Below are 21058 nucleotides of genomic sequence, written 5' to 3'. Positions count from 1 at the left end.
AACATAGCTCTGACCTTGTATTTGTTTAGATCAAGGTTATTCGACTCATTATAGCGGCTAAAAGGATAAAAAGCTTTAAATAAATGCCTAGTGTATCCAATATGAAAGAAGTACATCCCGCGCTATAATGAAGCCTCTGGATTAACAACGTACCATCATTCAGCTGTCAGATTGATTCTGCCCCGCAGGAACCGAGCTAAATAACATGACTGATTTACTCGCTGCTCCGGCGCTGACCTTATGTTCTGACTAAACCACATTTCACTTCCAATACGGAGCCTCTGGCTATCCAAGGACAATCCACTTTCTCTGTGGTTTGCAAGTTTTCTGAAGAGTTCAGCTGAAGTTCAGGTTTGCAGGATTCACATGGACGCTGCGACCACAGAGATGTCGGCGGGAGGGCGATGGTTTGGCTGCTGAGCAACTCAAGGACGGAGCTCTGAGTCAGTAATAAAGAGTGTAAACATCTGTGCTCTGTTCCCAGGAAGGAAACGTCTCTGTTTGTAAATCATGGACTATTTATTAAACTTATGTGAAAGACTTTTTTGACATATCTCTGCAGCTGGTGTACGATGGAAACGCCTTCATCTTTAACATTCAGTGCAGTTAAAGTCAAGCAACATCTGCTCCAAAACTACCTCCTTCACCTGCAGTATAAGGACAAACAGAGGCTGGCGTCCACTCTAGGTAGAAGGTGAAGGTTCAATGATAGTAAATGCACTCTGAACTCTCCCGATGCTGTGCTGTAAAAAGAAAAAGATGCACCCGTTCCACAAGATGTTAGCCAATTAACTGTGTCTTTACAGTTTGTAAAGATAAGGCTGCAGTAATCTCTACCGTACGACCTTGGAGGAGGCCAATAAAGAAGAACACAACATATTTTTCTTCCTTTTCAAGTTCAAGTCTACAAATTGGTAGTTTGATTCTGTGAGGTCACTGTGAGAATAAACGAGAGAAACTGATTTTAACAAAGGAGACTATCGCTTACGTTGGTGGCAGTGATGTATTCCACACAGATCGACATTTTGTCCCAAGAACTAGTGCATGAACCCATAGTGACTCTGCGTATGACCTGTTGTGTGTTAAACTGAGTTCAGAAAAAATATAAGATCCACACACCAGGAAGCTCCCATAAAGACTTGACAAGTCTGAAGAAGAGCATGTTGGCTCGAAAAGTCACTACTTTGTGGTAATAAAACCCTTTATGGGAGCTTCCTGGTGTGCGGATCTTGTTATATTTTTTTGATATACTTGATTGTTCTGGATCCAGCACCCACTAAGGGATGTGCGTGTCTGTATTTGATTTTTTACTTAAACTGAGTTCAGACCAAGAGTGAAGGAAATTTTTGGTCAAAAAACCCGCCAACACCCGGCTTTATTGCTTAATGGGAAAGGCTACAATCGGCACTCAGAGCCGGGTCAAATGACTCGGCTCCGATCCGCATTGACGGGAACACAAAAACTGGGTCAACGTTCTAATCTCCGCCCCCTTTCTGGCGTGATGCTATGCTCTGTCGATAACTTCCTTGTCATCTCAGCTACAAATTCTGCCCATCTCGGCCATCATTCCAAATTTGTCGTCGCCGAGTTTAAGACACAGACTGAATGAGTAATAGATACAATAAAGACCTAACCACCGTAACATCTCCATCACTGTTTACTAACCCCGTCTCTGAAAAGAGACCAAAGGGAGTGTAATCCACTGGCAATGGGGTCTTCCGGGTCTGAAAAACCAGCGTCAACGTGCTAATTTTGGTGGGAAAGGGGTGTAACATGAGTTTGATTATTTGTGTTTATTTGCATTTATCTATTTATTCAATGTTTATTTGTATAGGGACAAGTATGAAGCAAGTAAACCGATGCCACACACTGCAACATTTATAGCCTTGGCTAATTTGGAATGCCCTTCCCGAGACGGGCCTTTAAAATACATAAAATCAACGACAAATGCACAAGAGACAAAACTGACTCAACCAGAAAACGGAAAACAATTCAGGATACAAAATATCCAACAATAAAACTAAAGCACAAAATCATACATGACTACAAGACTGAGCCCTCTTCAAAAACAGTCTCACTTTGAGTTTAAAATGCTCCCAGTCAGGGTTTAGTTTGAGCTCTGCAGGTGAGGCGTTCCACATATTGATCCCCTGAACAGAAAAAGCGCTTCGTCCAAGAGATAACTTACGAAAGGGTGCCTTACAATCTCCATTAGATGCACCACGAGTTACAGAGCCTGACATTAAACACAGCCTGCAAATATACGCACTTCTAGTTATGTCTGACAACCAAACCTGGTCATGTCTCAGTTCAAAACATGACCCGGAGGTGCGCACATCTTGGATAATTTAACCGGCTTCCCCACTGGCTGTGTGTGGATGAATTTTACTGCTGCTTCCAGAAACTTGAGGTTCACCAAAGCAGAGTTTGACGACCTGTTGGCGAGGTCAGGCTCGGCTCTATGCCAGGTTTTACTGGTGCTGTGTTGCTGCTGCGGAGCAACCGTTCTATTTCCAGCGAGTGGAAGCTTCACTGTATATATATCTGTATCCGTCAGCTCGGTCTTGGTTATGACAGCAGTATGAGAATGGAGATGGATATTTTTGGGATCTAATTGAATGCCGGAATAAATACATCGTGATGCAGATTTGTTGGGAGTAAAACTTCACGGTTTGTCCGGTCTGTCTGCAAGACGACAGGCAAATAGCTTTTAAAACGCTTGTTTTTTTAATGGAGTTTGGATGGACCGATTCTTATGCAGTGCCAGGACAATCTCATCCTTGATAGGCTTTAACAAGAAACATTCAACTCGCCTAAATTTGCTATATCTCATATTTATGTTGACCGGTGCAAATTTGCATCTATTCCATCTTTGCAGTGACTTTGTAAGTTGCACAAAAAAATCACTTCACAAAGTTAAAGTGAAGCAACATGCAAACATCCAGACATGCAAACATCCATGGCCGAATCTCAGCATTGAGTTAGTCCTCCCACCTTCAAAACACTGCTGACAGAGTGTCTGCCCTCTTTGTCATGCTACATTTATGCAGAGCACTGCAGCCGTCACCGCTTCAGACAGCCCCGCAGCCAGACTCTCAATGTAGTCGTTTTCACATCCACGCTGACAAGTAATATGGCCGAAGCACGTTGATGAGGGTCCAAGGCTATTACAGCCGAGCGAGTAAATGTCTCACATTGTCAATAAACTGCAGCCGGCGTATTTGAGGCCTCTCTAGCATGAAATTATGTGTTTGATAATAAAGCTAACAGAGTTTTCTGAAAGGTTTTACTGCTTTCATCAACACAGTTTTAATTAAAACCAACTCTATTTGCACTGACGTATCCATCCACGAGCTTCAGGAAGCGGCTAATTGCTGAGACTAGATGTGGATGTTAATACTGTGTGTGGTCACAAACACTCGATGAGTATTCCATGTGCATCCACACAACACAGCCGAGAGAAGTCAGTCTGCCCCGCTGAATCGATTGCAATCTACACAGTAAATATACAGTAGTTACCTAAACAAGAAAACAAGTGACTATAAAGGAAAGACTAGATCATCTTAAAGGGCCAGTCCACAGATTTTCAACCTCAGTCCTATCATGCTATCATGGGGAGGTAATGCCATTATGGTAGGATGGTTTCGCTCTGTGCCTTTGGAGGACGCTATCCGCTTCTCCAATGGGCTCCAGGGAGCTCGCTAAACTACACTTCCTCAATCTAGGACGCCCGCCTCCGATGTCATGTCTCATTCAAAATCGTCAGGTTTGAAATGTAGACTGCAGACCTGAAGATTATTTAGACGATCCACCGGGATATTCAGCAGCGAAAACGGTCGTATTTCACTCCAGCGTCTCTCGCTTTGCCGTTCCTTTCAGAGGGAGGGGCGCAATGCACGCTGGGTGTTGTAGGAATGCAGAACGGGCGAAACCACGAGCTGTTTGTACGACTTTCTCCGCAGCTATGGCGCTTCTATTGATTACAGAGAACACCAGCTTTGACTGATGGTGGCTTTTTCCAGGGGTGAACTGCTCCTTTAACACCTCTTGCTTTCCTCTGATTTTTGCCTATTAAAGATTAAAGACAGATCAATGGGTGCTCCTCTACAATAAATGAAAGCCTTTTAAATTCCATGAAACATTACAAATTCAAAGCAATAAAACATTTGTGCAACTCTAAAAGTTAAGGTAATACAAAGAGTGAAGGGCTCGACCAGACGTTCATCCACCTGTGCTGTAAAATGAAACCATGTTTCATTGCTTCTTTTTTATTGCTTCCCGTGAGTCACGGTGAAATGTTTTGCTCGGCGCCGAAGGGAAATGCAGTAATCTTTCACCAACCTGCCTCCTCCAAGGGGAAAAGACACATTAGGAACAAGAAAGCTTACACAGAAGCAGCGTGTCGCTCAAATGACTGATTGTGCCGGGGTTAGCACTCGGAGGATAAAAGCCGCCAAACATATCGTAGGAAACGCGATAACAGCATTTAAAATGGTGTCATGCATTCAGCACGGCGAACAACCGAAGATTGGCAAATTCAGCACACAATGCCAGAGTTACTGAATGATTCACTGGGGCCAGAGGTCATCCTCACTCAGAATTGCTTTATGATTGTGTGCTTAGAGGCATTTTCAGACTGCAGAACGGAGTGAAAGTGGTGAATTGACATCACAACCCCAAAGGTCTCTCCGCTCTGCACCAAATAATTCATAATTGTGGTAATCTAAGCCGGTATTTGACTCTCTGGGCCGTCATGAAAAACGTTTGTTTTTAACTCCGAAGTGCGTTCGACCTTCACCTGAGCGGTGAGACGGCAAAAAGGTTCAGGTGGTATGATTTAATACAGGTGTGCTGCGATGACCTGCTGTTGTCTGTTATCCATCCTGATTAACATCCAGGCAGGCCGAGCTGAGGCCGCAGACAGAGAGCAATCGAGGTGATGGAGGGCCGTGCATCAACAGATGGCTGGAGACGAACACGAGGCAGGACAGGCTGTCCGGAAGACCTTCAGCCGTGCGATGCTTTAACACATCCCTTCTGAGGGGTTCAAAGACCAACAAACAACCTGTTGAGGCTTAAACCCGCTGTCCTCAAAGTTCTGACATCAAGTTTCTCAGAGGCACGGCATAATGAGAGATTAACTCTGTGTATCAGTCAACTGTCAGAGCAGGAGCATTGATCAGTCTAATGGCCTGAAGCTAAAATTCATCTTTGTTTGTGTCTAACACCAGGCTTGATTTGATGCATTAAATAGATTACACCATCTTTCAATAGATGTTTAAATCATACAAAAAGTTGTGCTTAAAAGTGATTCTTCTTGTCAGCCATCTTTTGTTTTGAATTACCTAAAAGACTTCTGTGTAAGCTTCTTTTTCTATCTCAATTAGGGCTGAAACTCATCAATCATCATAAATGTATACAATGTTGGAAAACAGTGAATTATGGCCTTTACAAGTTTGCATAGCACATGGTAACCTCTCTAAACTTCCAAACTATAATCACATATATATCTTGATAAACGAGATGCTGCAGATTTTTGCTTTAATAGACTGATCGTTATCAATTTTTGGAATTGTAGATGAATTTTCTGTCAATGGAACGATCTGTTTGTGATGATCTCGAAGATTTTCATTTAAATAAATGTCTGTTAAGCCACTATCGATCGCCAAATGAGGTAACACAATGGTGAATGAGCTGATGGCCCACTGATGAAAGCCTTTGCATTTGCAGTATTACAGACTGGCTGTCTGGTGCGACTTTTGTGGAATAAATCACAAGTGGCGCCCAGTTAGTGATGCGTTTTCCATCAGCCAGCAGTGGTTGGTCTGCCAGAGAGGGTAGGCGGAGCTAAGCGGCTGCTTTTACGGTCTCCAGTTTTGTGACCAAGTCATCTTTGCTCAAGTCTCAAGCAAGTCTGGAGTCATTTTTTATTGGGCAAGTCAAGTCAAGTCCCAAGTCAAGTCACTTTTTCCCACCCAAGATCCAGCACTCTTACCTGTAGTATCTGCTCTTTAGAAAGAGAAAAGACAAGGTGTTAGCAGCCCGTCTAATAATTATATTATCGGCCAATTTATATAACCTGTTCAAAAAGTATGACAGTGAATTGTATCTGTATTATCTTGGCGCAGACACAGCCATGATGATGGTCTGCTCTGAGACCGTGTTGAGTAGTAACGAGTACGACTGATGAGGCTTCTCTTTGGGGGCTTTGATGTTGCGTGTTGCCATAGCGAGGAGTTTGACAGCCAGTCCTCCAATCATGACAATCACATTCCGGGGAGCTTTTTGAGTCGTCCAATCATGATTCCCAGTTTGCGCTGCGTACATACTTGATAGTTAGACAGAAACTTGACAACATGGAATTTTACATTCAAACTTATGAACACAGGCAAGTTATCTGAGTCATCGTGCCTCAAGTTGAGTCTCAAGTCATTAACTTGCAAGTCCAAGTCGGGTCTCAAGTCATTTTTTGTCAAGTCAAGTCACAAGTTATCAAAACAGAGACTCGTGTCGACTCAGATCTCAAGTCCACATCTCTGCCGGTCTCTGCAGGTGTTGCGAGTAAACAGTAATCTACTATGGCTGAACAAACAAAGAAAAGATGGATGACTACAGATACAACTTCAAAAATAAGTACAAATCCAAAGAAAAAGAAACAAACTCGACGCTCAGATGAAGCAAACAGTCTAAAAAGGAAAGCGACCGTCAGCCAGGAAAATCAAAAGTTACAACCAGAGCCAACCGTGCACGTCACACATGCGACACTGTCTGGATATCTGGGAAGTGTGCTCCTGCAATTACCGTTTATCACCACAGGTGCCGCCAAAGAGAACAAAATTGAGATCTTCAAGATCACTTCTTTAATGTCATCAATTACAATAAATGTATATAATGTTAGGAAATAGTGAATAATGGACGTCATAAGTTTGCATAGCACACGGTACCTTTGTTGCTTTGCTGTTCTTTTCCAACTATAATCACATAAGAGAAGCAAATGTTGCTGTAGATGCATTTTCTGTTCATTTAAGGAACTATTAATCTACGAGGCACTTTATTACTAAACTTTAAACTAAGGTTTTCAGAGTCAGACAGCTTTATTGATCCAAAGGAGGGCAATTCATTTATAACTCACCCCATCACAAGCTCACAAACAACGTCCAAAATGTTCCTTCACTTGCTGCTGAATTTATATTAAACGCTCCACAAACATCAGTTTGTCATGCTTTGTGTAGCTGCCTACCTGGACAGGGGGTACTTTCTCCCAACGTCAGCATGAGGGTCCTGCTGGCGAATGGCTCGGATGGCTGTGGGTGCTGTAAACATGGACGAGGCTCCGTTTTCAGACAGGACGCGGAAGAAGGCCCCGGCGTCCGGAGTCCCCACAGGCTTACCCTGTAAACAAGCAACAGCTGGTTAGCTCACAAATTGTAGAACATATAAATCAGATGATAGATTGTCTTCAGAGCAAAAAGCATTACAGCTATATTTTGTTCCCATTCACTATTAACTGTAGAGCATTAATATTCATGTAGCAGCTGTTTAAAATGGGAAGGCTGCCTTCCAGACAGATGGGCCCAGAAATCCACGGATTAGTAAACACAGTTGCAGTATAGGAGCAGTGTGCGTCAAGAAGAAAAGATATAGACAAAAGAAGCCTGCAGGCATTTGCCTCCAACGGCGATTCCTATAGTGTCCCTGGGATTCAACAGGCCTGTCCCTGCAGTGAGCAGACAACTGCAGATGAATGAATAATAGTAAACATCAGTGGTGAGTTCTGGCTGTCAGTTTAGCTCTGGATAAATATTTGTGTTTGTGTATTGGCCAGAGGAAAGACAAAAGGTTGGCAGCGGCGTGCCTGAAGATAGACAGGCTGCTAGGAAGGAGAGCCACCTGAGACAAACAGTGCGTCTGGAGCCAAACATTGATTTAAGGAAGGCAGATTAATTTATGACCCAGCAGTACGGCTACTTAAGTGTGAGAGAAATCGCAGCGTTAATGCAGCAAGGGGCCCGCGACTTAAGAACTGCAGTGCAGGACAAACACAGAAAGATCAACAAACAGACACACACACCCTCCAAGCCCAGGTCTGCAGGCTTATAATGACCTTCCACATAATAAGCACCCTGCATAGAGGGCGTACACAAGGCCAATAAGGAGGAATCACAAAGTAAGGCTGCATAACCTGTAATAACTGTATGCGTCACTTTTATGCAGAAAATATTTAATTAACTTTCATTCATCTTTATGAGAAGTGATTTCAATGTTGTGCTCTGAAACGTTGCTTAGAAAATACTGTATTTATTTGTTCTGATTCTTTTTCAGGTAACAACCCACAATAATTATTTGTCGGTAAGATACAAACTATTTCTGTTATGGAAAACACAGCACCAAGAACAAGGTTGAAGTTATTGTGTTTGCAGAATGAGAGAGTAAATTAATTCTTCCCAGATTGAATTGGTGCTGTTGTGCTGCATAATTAACATACTGTGGGTCCTTTAAGTCAGTGTGATAACCTTGAACCGCTGCTTCTGCAGCTGAATTCAACACAGCTGCTTTTGAAACCCGTTTCACAGGCTGAAATGTCTTTTGTAATGCCAGTGTGGGAGGGTATTAGCTCCATGTGTGCAGGTGTACACACTGACAGGCATTAATAAGGAAAGGAGAAAAGGAGTGACAGACTGCCAGTAAACCGTAGCAGACGGAGTCAAACATGGCAACGGAGGAAAAACAGTTCACCACATCTTGAACCGAGTCCCAGATCCCATTAAGTGGAGTCATTAACCAAATATGGTTGCATTCAGCTTGCAGAGCCAGCAACGGCTGAGACAGAACTGTAAATAAGACCTGACGTGTACAGCTTTATAATTTGTACAACTGGGCTGTTATATTTTTAAATGAACCCTTTTACGCTCTTTGAATGAGTGTCAGTGCCTAAATATGTTTTTTGTTCATTGTGATGTCAGGATCTACACATGTGCCATATCAGTTACATCTATAAAACCTCAACTAAAAAGGTTATTTAAAAAACATAATAATTAATGAATGTATTTAAATTGTGTCAGAAATTTTAACAAATTATGTTTTTTCATCATTTTGCTAAAATTTTTTGTTTTTATTTTTTGACATGTTTTAGTTTTTGACATGTGTTCGTGCAGAGGCGTTTTGATAGTTTCATCTGTGATAGTAGTCCAGGTACTGATTGTATTTTTGCTTATTGTGATGTCATTTCTTCTGGACGTGCAAATGCTTCTGATTCTAAAAATCTGTTCAACTCAAAGGTTATTTTAGTCCTTTAAAAGTGATAATCTCGAAGATTTTCATGTTAATAAAAGTCACTATCTATCTCTGAATGAGGTAACACAATGGTGATTGAGCCTATGGCCCGCTGATGAAAGCCTTTGCATTTGCAGTATCACAGACTGAGTGTCTGTGGCGACTTTCGTGGAAAAAAATCACAAACGTCGCCCAGTTAGTGACGCGTTTTCCATCAGCCAGCAGTGGTTGGTCTGCCAGAGAGGGTAGGCGGAGCTAAGCGGCTGCTTTTCCGCTCTCTGCAAGTGTTGCGAGTAAACAGTAATCTACTATGGCTGAACAAACAAAGAAAAGATGGATGACTACAGATACAACTTCAACAATAAGTGAAAATCAAAAGAAAAAGAAACAAACTCGACGCTCAGACGAAGCAAACAGTCTGAAAAGGAAAGCGACCGTCAGCCAGGAAAATCAAGAGTTACGACCGGAGCCAACCGTGGACGTCACACATGCAGCTCTGTCGGGATATCTGGGAAGTGTGCTCCTCGCCATATGTGCCGCTAAAGAGAATGAAACTGAGATCTTCGAGATTACCACTTTAAGTAATGCTTTCGCTAATACAGCTTCTATTTAGATTAATTCAAACAATGTTCAGATAGTGGACATCCCCTACCACCTGCGTGTTGATATCCTGTTTCATTTGCACGAACGTGACATAATTACCTCATCAAGGTACAAACAACGTGGTGACAAAAGCTCACGTAGCTTTCTGCTGCAAAAAGATTGAATGCTCGAGCTGTAATAGGTTTCATTTTGGATTCATTTAAAAGAAGGGGGAAAAAATGAGTGAAACCTCGTCTGCAGGGACATACCTCATACAGAATCGTGCTGTTGCCGTGAAGCAGAGGACCATAGCAGATATAAGAATGGCCGACCACCCACCCGAGGTCTGACGCTGCCCACCAAACCTGCAACAGGTAAGAACGACACTTCTGTCAGCCAACATGTTGCACAGAGCTTTGAGAAAATTCTATTAACCCTGTCTTAAATTAAATTGAAGGCACTCTAAATGTAAATCCAAAAGCTAATGTTGAATGTAAATAAAAAACACACTACTTCCGAACCCTGCAACTGCTCAGCTGCTATAAATATAACATGGCGATGTGTAGTGCAGAACAATCTTCCTCTGTGCTCACTGCGCGCTCTTTGTTCTGCAGCACGGCTCTGACTGAGAAGGCGCTGCGTTATTGCCTTACATCTCCAGGACTGAGTCCATAAATATTTGACATGGTCCATTTCAGCATCGCAGCGTAGCCGGCAGTGTCTCGCACGACACCCTGGGGGACAAGATAAGAGAAACATCAGACAGGTGACAGGTGTTGCACAAAGTAAAGAGGCAGGGGTTTAATATCCATCTGAACACAGGCTGTGTTTTGCTTTACTGACGAGGACGGTAGCTTGTTTAGAATTGATTGCTGATCAAAAAAACACTCTAATTTCCATTTTTTATTCGTAACAGGTTTGTATAGATGTCTACTATTATAGAGATTTTCTTTAAGTTGTATTTTTCTTACAGCAATAACTTAAAATGTCACAGTAACTGAGAGAGAAAACAGCAGGCAATAACCGCTCTATTAAGCTCAGGATGTAGCCAGAAGGTGGATATTTTAAGACAAAATGATGCTATTTGAAAGAAGCTGGGGTTTCGCCTGCAGGCAGGTCCTCCTGCATGAGCCCCGGCTCCCGCTGTGGAAGTGCTCCGTCTTATTTATGTCATGGTGATGGTGTTTAGATTGAGCCTGGGTTGTTTTTGCTGTGTCACGGAGCAGATGAGGCACACAGGGGCTCTGACTGACGGCAGTTAGGCAAAGCTCCTCTTGTTTGTTTACACGGCATCTACAAATATGAATCAGGTATTTTGATAACCCCCTCCCCACTTCTAATAACAGTCCAGTAGTGTCTGTACCTTTGGTGTCCCGGTGGTCCCAGATGTATAGAGGACGTACAGAGGGTGGCTGGAGGGAACAGGAACACAGTCATGGGGCTGAGCAGTGGCCATCTCCTCCTCCCAGTCGAGGCTCAAATCTGGACTTAAGGACACTTTCTCCTAAAATCACAAAGGACAATGAGGACCGTCTGCTTGTTTTCATTCAGATAAACCTTTAAACTTCTCCATACACTGAATAAAAGTGAAGTTATGACTAGCAGAGAAAACCATACAGACATAAACCAAACTTGTTTATATCTGTTGTCATTTTTAGCCATAACCGTAACTTTTAAAGACACACAGCTACACACGGTGATCTGTCACGGATTTTACGTTCTGTGTTGCTTCACAAGTGCCTTTAATAAACCAAAACTATCCAACAGTGTCATCGCAGCGCACTTAAACAAAATCTGCTCCAGTGCAACATCTCCATGTGGTGTTCTTCGTGTGCTACAAGACATATCAGGGACGACATCAGCAGTCATCTCCACGGCTGGGCCCGTCTGCTTTTAAACTGCAGTGTACCAAGGACAGGCTGAACAACACGTTTTCAGATTGGCAGGTTTGAGACGTCACAAACCTAAGGAGCCAATCCCATTAATGGACGGGGTGACGCTATGCATATCATTATGTGTAACCTATGGCAACCACTTCGCAATGCGTGAGCCAGCTGGAAGTGTCATCGTAATTTCTGTAGAAGTACACACATTTGGGTACTTGCCGCTACCAATATGAGTGCTTAATAATATCATTACGGTTCTAATTACTTTAATAGCATGTTTCAGTTTTATCAGGTGTTCCTCACTTTCTGACTGTGACAAAGTAAAGACAGAATGATGCAGCTGTTGCTGACATTTTAACACTCAACTTTGTTTTACTTAACAACCATGGCACTGCCACACATTTTACTTATGTGTAACCTATAACACATTCAGTAGATTTCAGTATAACACAACATAGTGTAAAAAAAGACACAAGTTATTAATTCAAGCAGAGCACGTTATATGTCTTAAAACATGACTGGAGCTGCTCTTGAAGAATTACCAACATCAACTGAAACTTATTGAGCTATTGAAATACTTTTAAAACCAGGCACTGATTATTCAATTATTTACTGTCTCTGCTTTGCTATTGTTTATTAAAAATACAGAGTTTAGGGCGCTGGTTGAGCTCAGTTGGTGGAGCAGGTGCCCCACGTACAGAGGCAAAGTCCTTGACGCATTGGCTGCGGGTTCGACTCTGACCCGCGGCCCTTTGACGCATGTCTAACCCACCTCTCTCCTCCACAGATTTCCTGTCCATCTTTGCTGCAAAGGGCCCAAAAAAACTATCTTAAAAAACAAACAAACACACATGTGGTCTCCTGTCTCTCGATTACCTACCTGAAGAACTCACACAGCTAGTGTTGAGGGCCCAAAACCCCCAACAATGGTCACACTCATCTAGAGTGTCTCCTCCTCTATCTTCGTTAAATTAACTCAGCTTGGCTCTATCTTGTGTATTACTGGGTGATGCCGTGAAGTGTACTTAAGCTGATGTCTTTTACACTATATAATCTATTACACGGCGAGACTAATCTTTGTGGTATTAATATGCAGGACAACAGGGAGGCAATATGTTTTACATCAAAGTGTGAGAGGGGGTCATTTTCTTTTTCTTTAATGTATTTATTCTATCTTCCTCTCTACTATGTTTTGCTTCCTCCCCCTCTCTGTCTCCAGCTGTCTCTCAGCGCGCTCTTTGCAGATGGAAATCTGAAAAATCCAACATTTCTACACTTTATTTGTCAACCAGCACCCGCGATCTGTTTGCTCTGCATTACATGATATGATTGTGTAAAAAAAAGAGTTTCCTGCACAGACGATATTGTAAACACATATTTAGATTCACTCTATAGCTCATGATAACATATCTCCAGGTGTTCATATGGGTTATTCATCAATGCAACATCCAAGGGAACATTTTCACAAGTGTTATCTACCCTACTTGCTTGCTTTAAAAGTGACTGGTGGATATAAATTCACGCATCAAGTCACAAACTATCTCACATGGTTGTATAATCCCTCCTCACTGGATGTGTCTGTTCTCCCATCAGTCATTTAAATGTCTTGTAGTCGGGTCAGAGATTAATGCCCCTTACATCTGTCTCATATCTAACCTTGTGAATCTCTTTGATACTTTATTACCATTAACATTTAAATCATCTCGGGAGGCTGGAGACGAGCCCTGCTTCTGTCTTCCTTTGGTTCTCCGACATTAAACCCAACACTGAGACATCATTCAGGATCACACAGGACTCTTCTGGAGGCAGAGGACAGACAGCTGATGAAAACTCCTGCTTTTTTATCCACCCTGCTTAAAGCGAACCCGGAGAAAACTCGGCTGATTTAAGAAGTCTTTCATGTTGCAGGCCGTGTTCGCAGAACCGCAACCTCTTGCTTACTGAATGCAGTAATTGATTAGGCAGCCGCTACAGCCTTCAAAGTGGTGCTTCACATGATTTTAAGGAGGAAGAGTTTGCAGTAAATTTCCTGTGAAAGCTATTTTCACTGGCAGCGACGTCTTGTCCACCGTGTATATCTGTGGAAGCGCCAACGTCTTAATTCAGCGGATCATTCACTGATACTTCAGATAACGCCGGAGCATCCAAAGCAGATAAAATAAATTGTCTTATGTTAATTCAAGAAGGCCACAGAGTGAGACAGAGGCTGCATATTTTAAGTAAGACACGGAGGCAAGAAAAGTAACTTCAGAAGCGACGCTGTGCTGGTAATTTCTCTTTCCAAAGCTTCATATTCAGACTTTTCTTCCATGTCTGTGTGAAGGTGAAGCAAATTTTCACTTGCTGTCACCATAACGTGCATATTTTTGTGCCATGTAACCGTTCCGCACAGCTCAGCCTGCTTTTAGACTGAATCTGAGCCAGTCTGCTGATGGCATGTGGCAAGCTCCATCCCTGAGCTGGAAACATCTCACTCTCGCTCGTCTACTACGGTATGAACCAAATATACATCGTATCATCTTTTGATCTGGTTGCAGGATTTGTACAGCAATATCAGCTTACTATAAAAACATATTTGCCAATTTTTTTGGCACTAATCCTTTAAAGTGTAACGCTTTCGATTCAGTTAAACTATTAACTGCTCTCTTATGGGTTAAAAGCTTTGGGAAAGCTTTTTCTTCCAGCAGCAGCTCTACCGTAACGAAACGTATTTCAGATACATTCATATTCTGTCACATAAGCAGTGGGATTCCATTTTGTATGTACATACATTAACATTTAAAGGACTTCTAATCTTGTATACCAAGTGCATTGTTAGGGCCCGATCAGACGGAGCATGTCTTAGCAGCTGGAGGCGGCTTTTTTTTTCTGTTGTTACGGCAACCAGCCAATCACTAGCTGTCAAACTAACCATTACTGTTCCCATTTATTTTGGCTAGATAAAACACTTGACTTTGTGTTCAGTAGATATCTTGGTAAAAAAAATTATGGACAGGCAGAGGGCACTTGCTCTGGCTTTGATGGAGGGTGAGAGGCTGTTCCTAAAGACATTAAACACAGGGGAACAGATCTGAGTGCGTACATGAGACCCTCAGACAGAGGAAAGATCACGACGAGGACCACCAGATGGTAAACTCCTCAACCCCACAGACTCTACATTCACCCAATTGGACAAGAAGTAAAAAGGCCAGTGACGTTGGGCGATTTTCTGCTTTGAATTGAAGTTGAAGTTTCTTCAACTCAAGCAGCAAAATGCGAGGCACTCAGCAACGCAATAGCAGCGTGCAAAAAGTGTCCCTCTTATTGAAAACAACTACAAAAAGGCACCCCAGCTGCTAAAAAACACTCTGTCTGATCGGGCCCGTTCACAGATTTTCAACCTCAGTCCTATCATGCCATTATGGTAGGAAAAAAAATGTGTATTTCGCTCTGTGCCTTTTGAGGACACTATCGGCTTCTCCAATGAGCTTGCTAAACTACACTTCCTCAATCTAGGACGTCCACCTCCGATGTCATATCTCGTTCAAAATCGTCAGGTTTGAAATGTACACTGCAGACCTGAAGACGATCCACCGGTATATTCTCGTCGTATTTCAGATTCTGTACCACTGCAGCAAAACGGTAGTATTTCACTCCAGCGTCTCCCGCTTGGCCGTTCCTTTTAGAGGGAGGGGCGCAATGCATGCTGGGTGTTGTAGGAATGTAGAATAGGTGAAACCACGAGCTGTTTGTACAACTTTCTCCACAGCTATGGCGCCAATTTTAAATATTATTGCTTCTATCGATTACAGAGAACACCAGCTTTGACTGACAGCGGCTCTCCAGGGGAGAATTGCTCCTTTAAAGATCTCAATCACACAGAAAAGGACCTTTCCACCTGCTGAAGCCTGGAGGAAAGTACCAAACACACCAGGCTACAACTGTAGGAGCTTGCAGACAAACATTTCTCTGTGATTTTACTCCGTTTATTAAATGTGACAAATACACATCAAATAGCTCCTGATGTTTATGCCTCTTACCATGTTAGGCCTGTTGTAGATGAGGACTTTGGAGGGCCTGTGAGAGCTCAGCTCCAAGGCCTTCTCCACCAGAGGGATGTATTCCACTTTCCTGCCGGGCTCGATGCCAAATGAGGCTGTAACCATCAGCTTGGGCTGAGAAGCACAGAGAAAGGGAGAGAATTCAACTGTGTTAAAAATGTCAAGAGCTTAAGACATCACATCCTTTATCTGTAGCTATATTAGAAACACGAGTCGTGCTACTATAATACTTGTTTTGCTGCATTTCTAAGAGGGTGTTAGTGGTATCAGTCTGTTGCCCTCAGCTGCACTGGAGCGTTGAGCCAAATTCAGTTTACATAAGCCTCATTAACGTGCATTTAATATTGAAACCATATACTTTCTACAGAGTAGGTAGTGTTTTTGTGAGTCTTTTAAGTTTCATGCACATACATTAGACATTCCTTTGAAGAACATGGGCTCTAAATGATACACACTGATGAGCGGTTAGCTTTGTTGTCTCCATAAGGTAATTGTAATTCCTGCAGCACGTCTCAAAAAGAATCATTAACTTGCTTTTTATCTCCTTTACCGCAGAATTACAAAGGAAGATCAATTTCTATCAAAATAGTATCCTTGCTCATATTGAATTAACACTTCAGAAAAACCACTTCAAGATAAACCTCCTCCTCATATGTACCGCCACAATAAGAGTTCAAACACTTGATCGAGCAGCTGCTGGCAGCTTAATAATACAGCATTTCTTCACATAAACACATCGCTCAACAGAGATCCTATCTTCAGAAACATTTCATGTCAAAATATCAGGGTAGTCCATTAATTCTTCCTTTGCCCTGTTAAAAAAAATCACTCTGCAGATGGCAGTGATATCATTCTTGAGTGTGCAGCTGAGAAGAGAAAGGGAAAGCTTGGTGGTGCTTTCCACTGTGAATGATTCATTCGGAGCTTAACGAAACAAAGATGCCTCAGGCACCTCTGGCTTGCAGTGTTTCACATATTATGCAGGATGAATGGTGCACATTACTAACGCCACATGAAAATTAGGAAGGGGAAATCATTATTTGCAGGCATGTTATTGGCCGGCTACATTTCGTTGCATGAAAAGAACAAAGAGACGTCGCATTCACCTGTCCCTAGGAGGCCAGGGTCCTGAGGAGTGAAATGATTTAATAAAGATCAGACAGTCCTGCTGTCAGGGCGGAATAAGAGATCAGTCTCAACCACGAGGTGAATAACAAAACTTTTTTTCTAACCTTGGCATGATTGATGCGGACGGAGAGCTCTTTGGATGCAAAGCCGCCAAAGATGAGGCTGTGCGGGGCACCGATCCGTGCACAGGCGAGCATGGTGAACATGGCCTGAGGCACCATGGGCATGTAGATGACCACCAGATCTCCTTTCTGTACTCCATTCTTCACCAAGACTCCCGCTAACCTGGACACCTGGATCGAGATACAGGGGAGAGGAGGCAGAGTAATTAACATTAACATGCATTTCGCAAAGATGTTTAATAAAAAGGTATTAAGTATATTTCTTGGTGAAACGTGGATGCTTCTCACACATCCTCAACCCGGCAACACAGACAATCTAACCAATCACCATAGTTTCAAGGTGTGCACCAAAGATTAGTGTCACTAATTCAGTATCTGACCAAATGTGCTTTTGCAGAACATTATGTTGTCAAAGTGAAGTTGACCTTTGACCTTTTGGGTATAAAACGTCATCACTTTATCATCTTATCCTATTTTGTCATTTGTCATAAAGTAATTAGCCTATGCAATGTTGAGTTATAGACATAAATGTGTTATGTGTCGTCGCAGTGACCTTGACCTTTGACCTCTGACTACCAAATTGTAATCAGTCCATCCTTCAGTCTAAGACGTTTGTGCCAAATTTGAAGAAATTCCTTCAAGGCGTTCCTGAGATATCGCGTTCACAAGACTGGGATGGACGTGAGGTCACAGTGACCTATGACCTTTGACCACCAAAATCTCGTCAGATCATTCTTGAGTCCAGGAGGACGTTTGTGCCAACTTTTATCATAGGTAGTGTAAGAATTCTTGAATTATAACCAAAAACATGTTCTGTGAGGTCACAGTGACCTATGACCTTTGACCACCAAAATCTAATCAGATCATTCTTGAGTTCAAGAGGACGTTTGTGCCAATCTTTATCATAGGTAACGTAGGAATTCTTGAGTTATAACCAAAAACATGTTCTGTTAGGTCACAGTGACCTATGACCTTCGACCACCAAAATCTAGTGGGATCATTCTTGAGTCCAAGAGGACGTTTGTGCCAACTTTTATCATAGGTAGCGTAGGAATTCTTGCGTTATAACCAAAAACATGTTCTGTGAGATCACATTGACCTATGACCTTTGACCACCAAAATCTAATCAGTTCATCCGTGACTCCAAGTGAACAGCTGTGCAAAATGTGAAGAAATTCCCTCAAGGCATTCCCAAAATATCACGTTCATAAGAATAGAATGGACATGAGTCCACAGTGACCTTGACCTTTGCCCTTTGACCATCAAAATCTAACGAGTTCATCCTTGAATCCAAGTGGACAAATTCCCTCGAGGCGTTTCTGAGATATCCTGTTCACAAGAATGGGACGGACAGACGGAGGGACGGACGGAAAACCCAAAAAGATAATGCGTCCCGTCACAGCTGTCGCCGGCGCGGAGGCATAAAAATATGCCAGCATAAATAAGTGATGATAAGAAGACGCTTTGAAACTTGTGATTTCTCTTTGCATTGTTTCTGGGTTACAGATGAAGTTATTTTTCTATAACATCCATCACTCATCTCTGTTCTTTAGGGACAAAAACTAATAAAAGCTGTAGCTAAAATTCTATTCAATTGGAAAACATTTTGATTACAGTACATGCATTTGAGTCTTCTTCAAACTGAAGCATCTGCCCAAATGTCAATCAAGTTAATTATTTCTCCGTCTCTCTGTTTATGTTGTTTTGCTGTCGTGTATGCTAATTTTGGCTCCATCCAGCTGCCACAGCAGAGAAAAACTTTGCCAACTGTCTCAGCTGAAGGATTGGAAATGTTTTCATTTTCATGGCAACACTGAGAAATCCTTGCATGCCTCACAGTTCATTTTTAACCCCACATTCTGTTCAACAAAGTGAATAATCCAACTCTTTATGCGGTTACTTTCTGTGACTTCCTTTCATAAATTATTTTTACCTGGTCCTGAAGTTCTCTGAAAGTGATGATCTGCTTAGTTCCAGTCACTGGGCTGTCATAAATGATGGCAGGCTGCTCCCCGCGGCCGCTCTCTACATGACGATCCACAGCATTGTAGCACATGTTCAACTTCCCTCCAACAAACCTGAAAGAGATACACAAACATAATCAACAAAGTTCAAAGATTGAACATGAACAGCACATATATTTTTAAACAGACCTTTTATAGGTTTCTAAACAGACAATTAAAATACATTTTAATGAACACAATGTATAACGGCCGCCTCAACAGATATCTCTGTACATACTGTGTCTATTTTTGGCTGATAGGCTTCTATACTTGTATCTAAAAATAAGACACAACTTGATGAAATCAACCCCATGAAAAACATATGCAGTTCCCTCTGCCAGCAGCGCACACTTAATCAAGGTACTTGATAAAGTGACAGTTTCATCTCATTCTGCTGCTGTGCATATGGATGAAGCGCAGTGCGCAGGTTGAGCAGATGGTGTCTGGAAAACTGCTGTTTTGGAAGCCAGACAGAGAGAAGCACGGCGGCGGCGTCCTTTCATTTTAGCAGAACGAGATTGAGGCGGCTTTGGCTACCATGCAAGATGGAAGCAAAAGCACTCCCAACAAAACAAAAACATTTATATTTTCACTTCTTTTTCAGTGCAGAGGAGTGTATGAGAGCTGCTTTGCATTTTAGAGCTTTTAAAAAAAACATGAGGTAATGGCAAACATTTTAACTTTGAATTCAAATATTAAACTTTTATACATCTTATAGACACTCTAAATACATAGGCATGATATAAAAGGACTTTTCAAGTGATATTTGGTGACAAAAAACTACAATTATGAGTAGCCCTGATGCATGCCTTACTTGCTACACAAAACCTCTGTTCGTTTAGCTAGCATTGGCTGGTTAGCTAGTGTTAGCTGATATGCTAGCAGTTATTCTCTCAAAGATAACACAACAAACCAGCAGGTAGTTTCACTCACGGGGTTTGAAGACATTTCAAACTTTGTCCAAGGTTCACTTGAATCGCTACAATAGAAATATACTTTAATTTTAATCCTACAAAAATGAAGTTCATATTTAGCTAGCCAAACTTTTTTTCAACTCCAAGCCAAACAAAGATGGCAGCTGGAAATGACGTAGTTGTCAGTGGCTTGTTTGTCTTGTCAATTCCTTTGTGTTATGTACAATTAATCTGGTTCTATTTGAAATACTTTTTCATAATACATTAAATTTCGATATGATTGTTTTTCTCTCTCTATAAAAGTAACCTTTTTTTTAAAATTTATTTTAAAGAATAAAAGATTATCTAAAATTGAAATATATGTAATCATACTAATCAATAAAACAGGCGTCCGTACACACTGGCTACTGGAGCTGTAGTAAGGGAAGAAAAGACAAAAATAACAGCTGTCACATTGAATTATGGAGATTATATTATTGCCATAACTGAGGTGTCCAAATAACTGAATAAAGTGAATTTTTATTAATCGATTTTTTTATGATTTATTTTAAATTCAGGGTCAAAAATCAGTTTCGAAATTTGTCCTTAATTTCCTTCAGGTTCACAAACTTTCAGGGATTTCTAATCAAACAGGAAAATGTAGTATTATAGGCCCGTAGTTGTAGATAGGTGGCGCTCAAGCAAGTTGTTTACAATGTTTCCCAACACACTTACGACAGTCCCACTTGTCATTCCGAAGATTTGCACTGAGTTTCTTTCTGTGGTCGCTTGTACTGAAACCTACCAGTTTGGGAACACTGGATCCTCAACGTGCAAAGTTTTACTCCACGGTTCAAACCAGTTTATGTCCTGTCCCACCTCTCCCCAGAAAGTCTCGGGGTTGTCCCTCGCTGAGGCGAAGGCTCGGCTGTACGCGGTGTCGGATGCATAGTTTCTGCAACACTGCAGGGCGAAATACTTCTTAAAGTGTGCAGATGCATGCGATCCCGCTGCTCTTACGCCTTGTTGTTGTGCAGCTGAAACAGTCCACAGATTCCTTCCGAGTGTCCTTTTGTGCTGGAGAGAGGCGCAGCTATTCATGCGCAGTATTTGTTTCATGTGGAAATGCAT

The 21058-nt window shown here is 42.0% G+C and overlaps 1 protein-coding gene across 1 annotated transcript in view; it reads right to left on the bottom strand.

Moving 5' to 3' along the window:
• The window catches only part of acss3 (acyl-CoA synthetase short chain family member 3), a 57585-nt gene extending 36527 nt beyond the window's left edge, over window positions 1-21058 (bottom strand). Inside the window, exons 1-8 of the mRNA XM_069671349.1 lie at window positions 20733-21058; window positions 18965-19109; window positions 17014-17202; window positions 15761-15895; window positions 11219-11359; window positions 10509-10589; window positions 10125-10220; window positions 7241-7392 (exon numbers count right to left, since the gene is read on the bottom strand). Coding sequence (XP_069527450.1) covers window positions 7241-7392; window positions 10125-10220; window positions 10509-10589; window positions 11219-11359; window positions 15761-15895; window positions 17014-17202; window positions 18965-19109; window positions 20733-21058 — 1265 coding nt within the window. The remainder of the gene's footprint in view (window positions 1-7240; window positions 7393-10124; window positions 10221-10508; window positions 10590-11218; window positions 11360-15760; window positions 15896-17013; window positions 17203-18964; window positions 19110-20732) is intronic.

Source organism: Semicossyphus pulcher, unplaced genomic scaffold (assembly GCF_022749685.1).
Source record: "Semicossyphus pulcher isolate SPU_LCO1_2020_fin unplaced genomic scaffold, fSemPul1.0.p SCAF_20, whole genome shotgun sequence".
In the NCBI taxonomy this organism is placed as follows: domain Eukaryota; kingdom Metazoa; phylum Chordata; class Actinopteri; order Labriformes; family Labridae; genus Semicossyphus; species Semicossyphus pulcher.
Note: the sequence above shows the minus strand (reverse complement) of the source record. Positions and strands in the feature narration are given on the sequence as shown.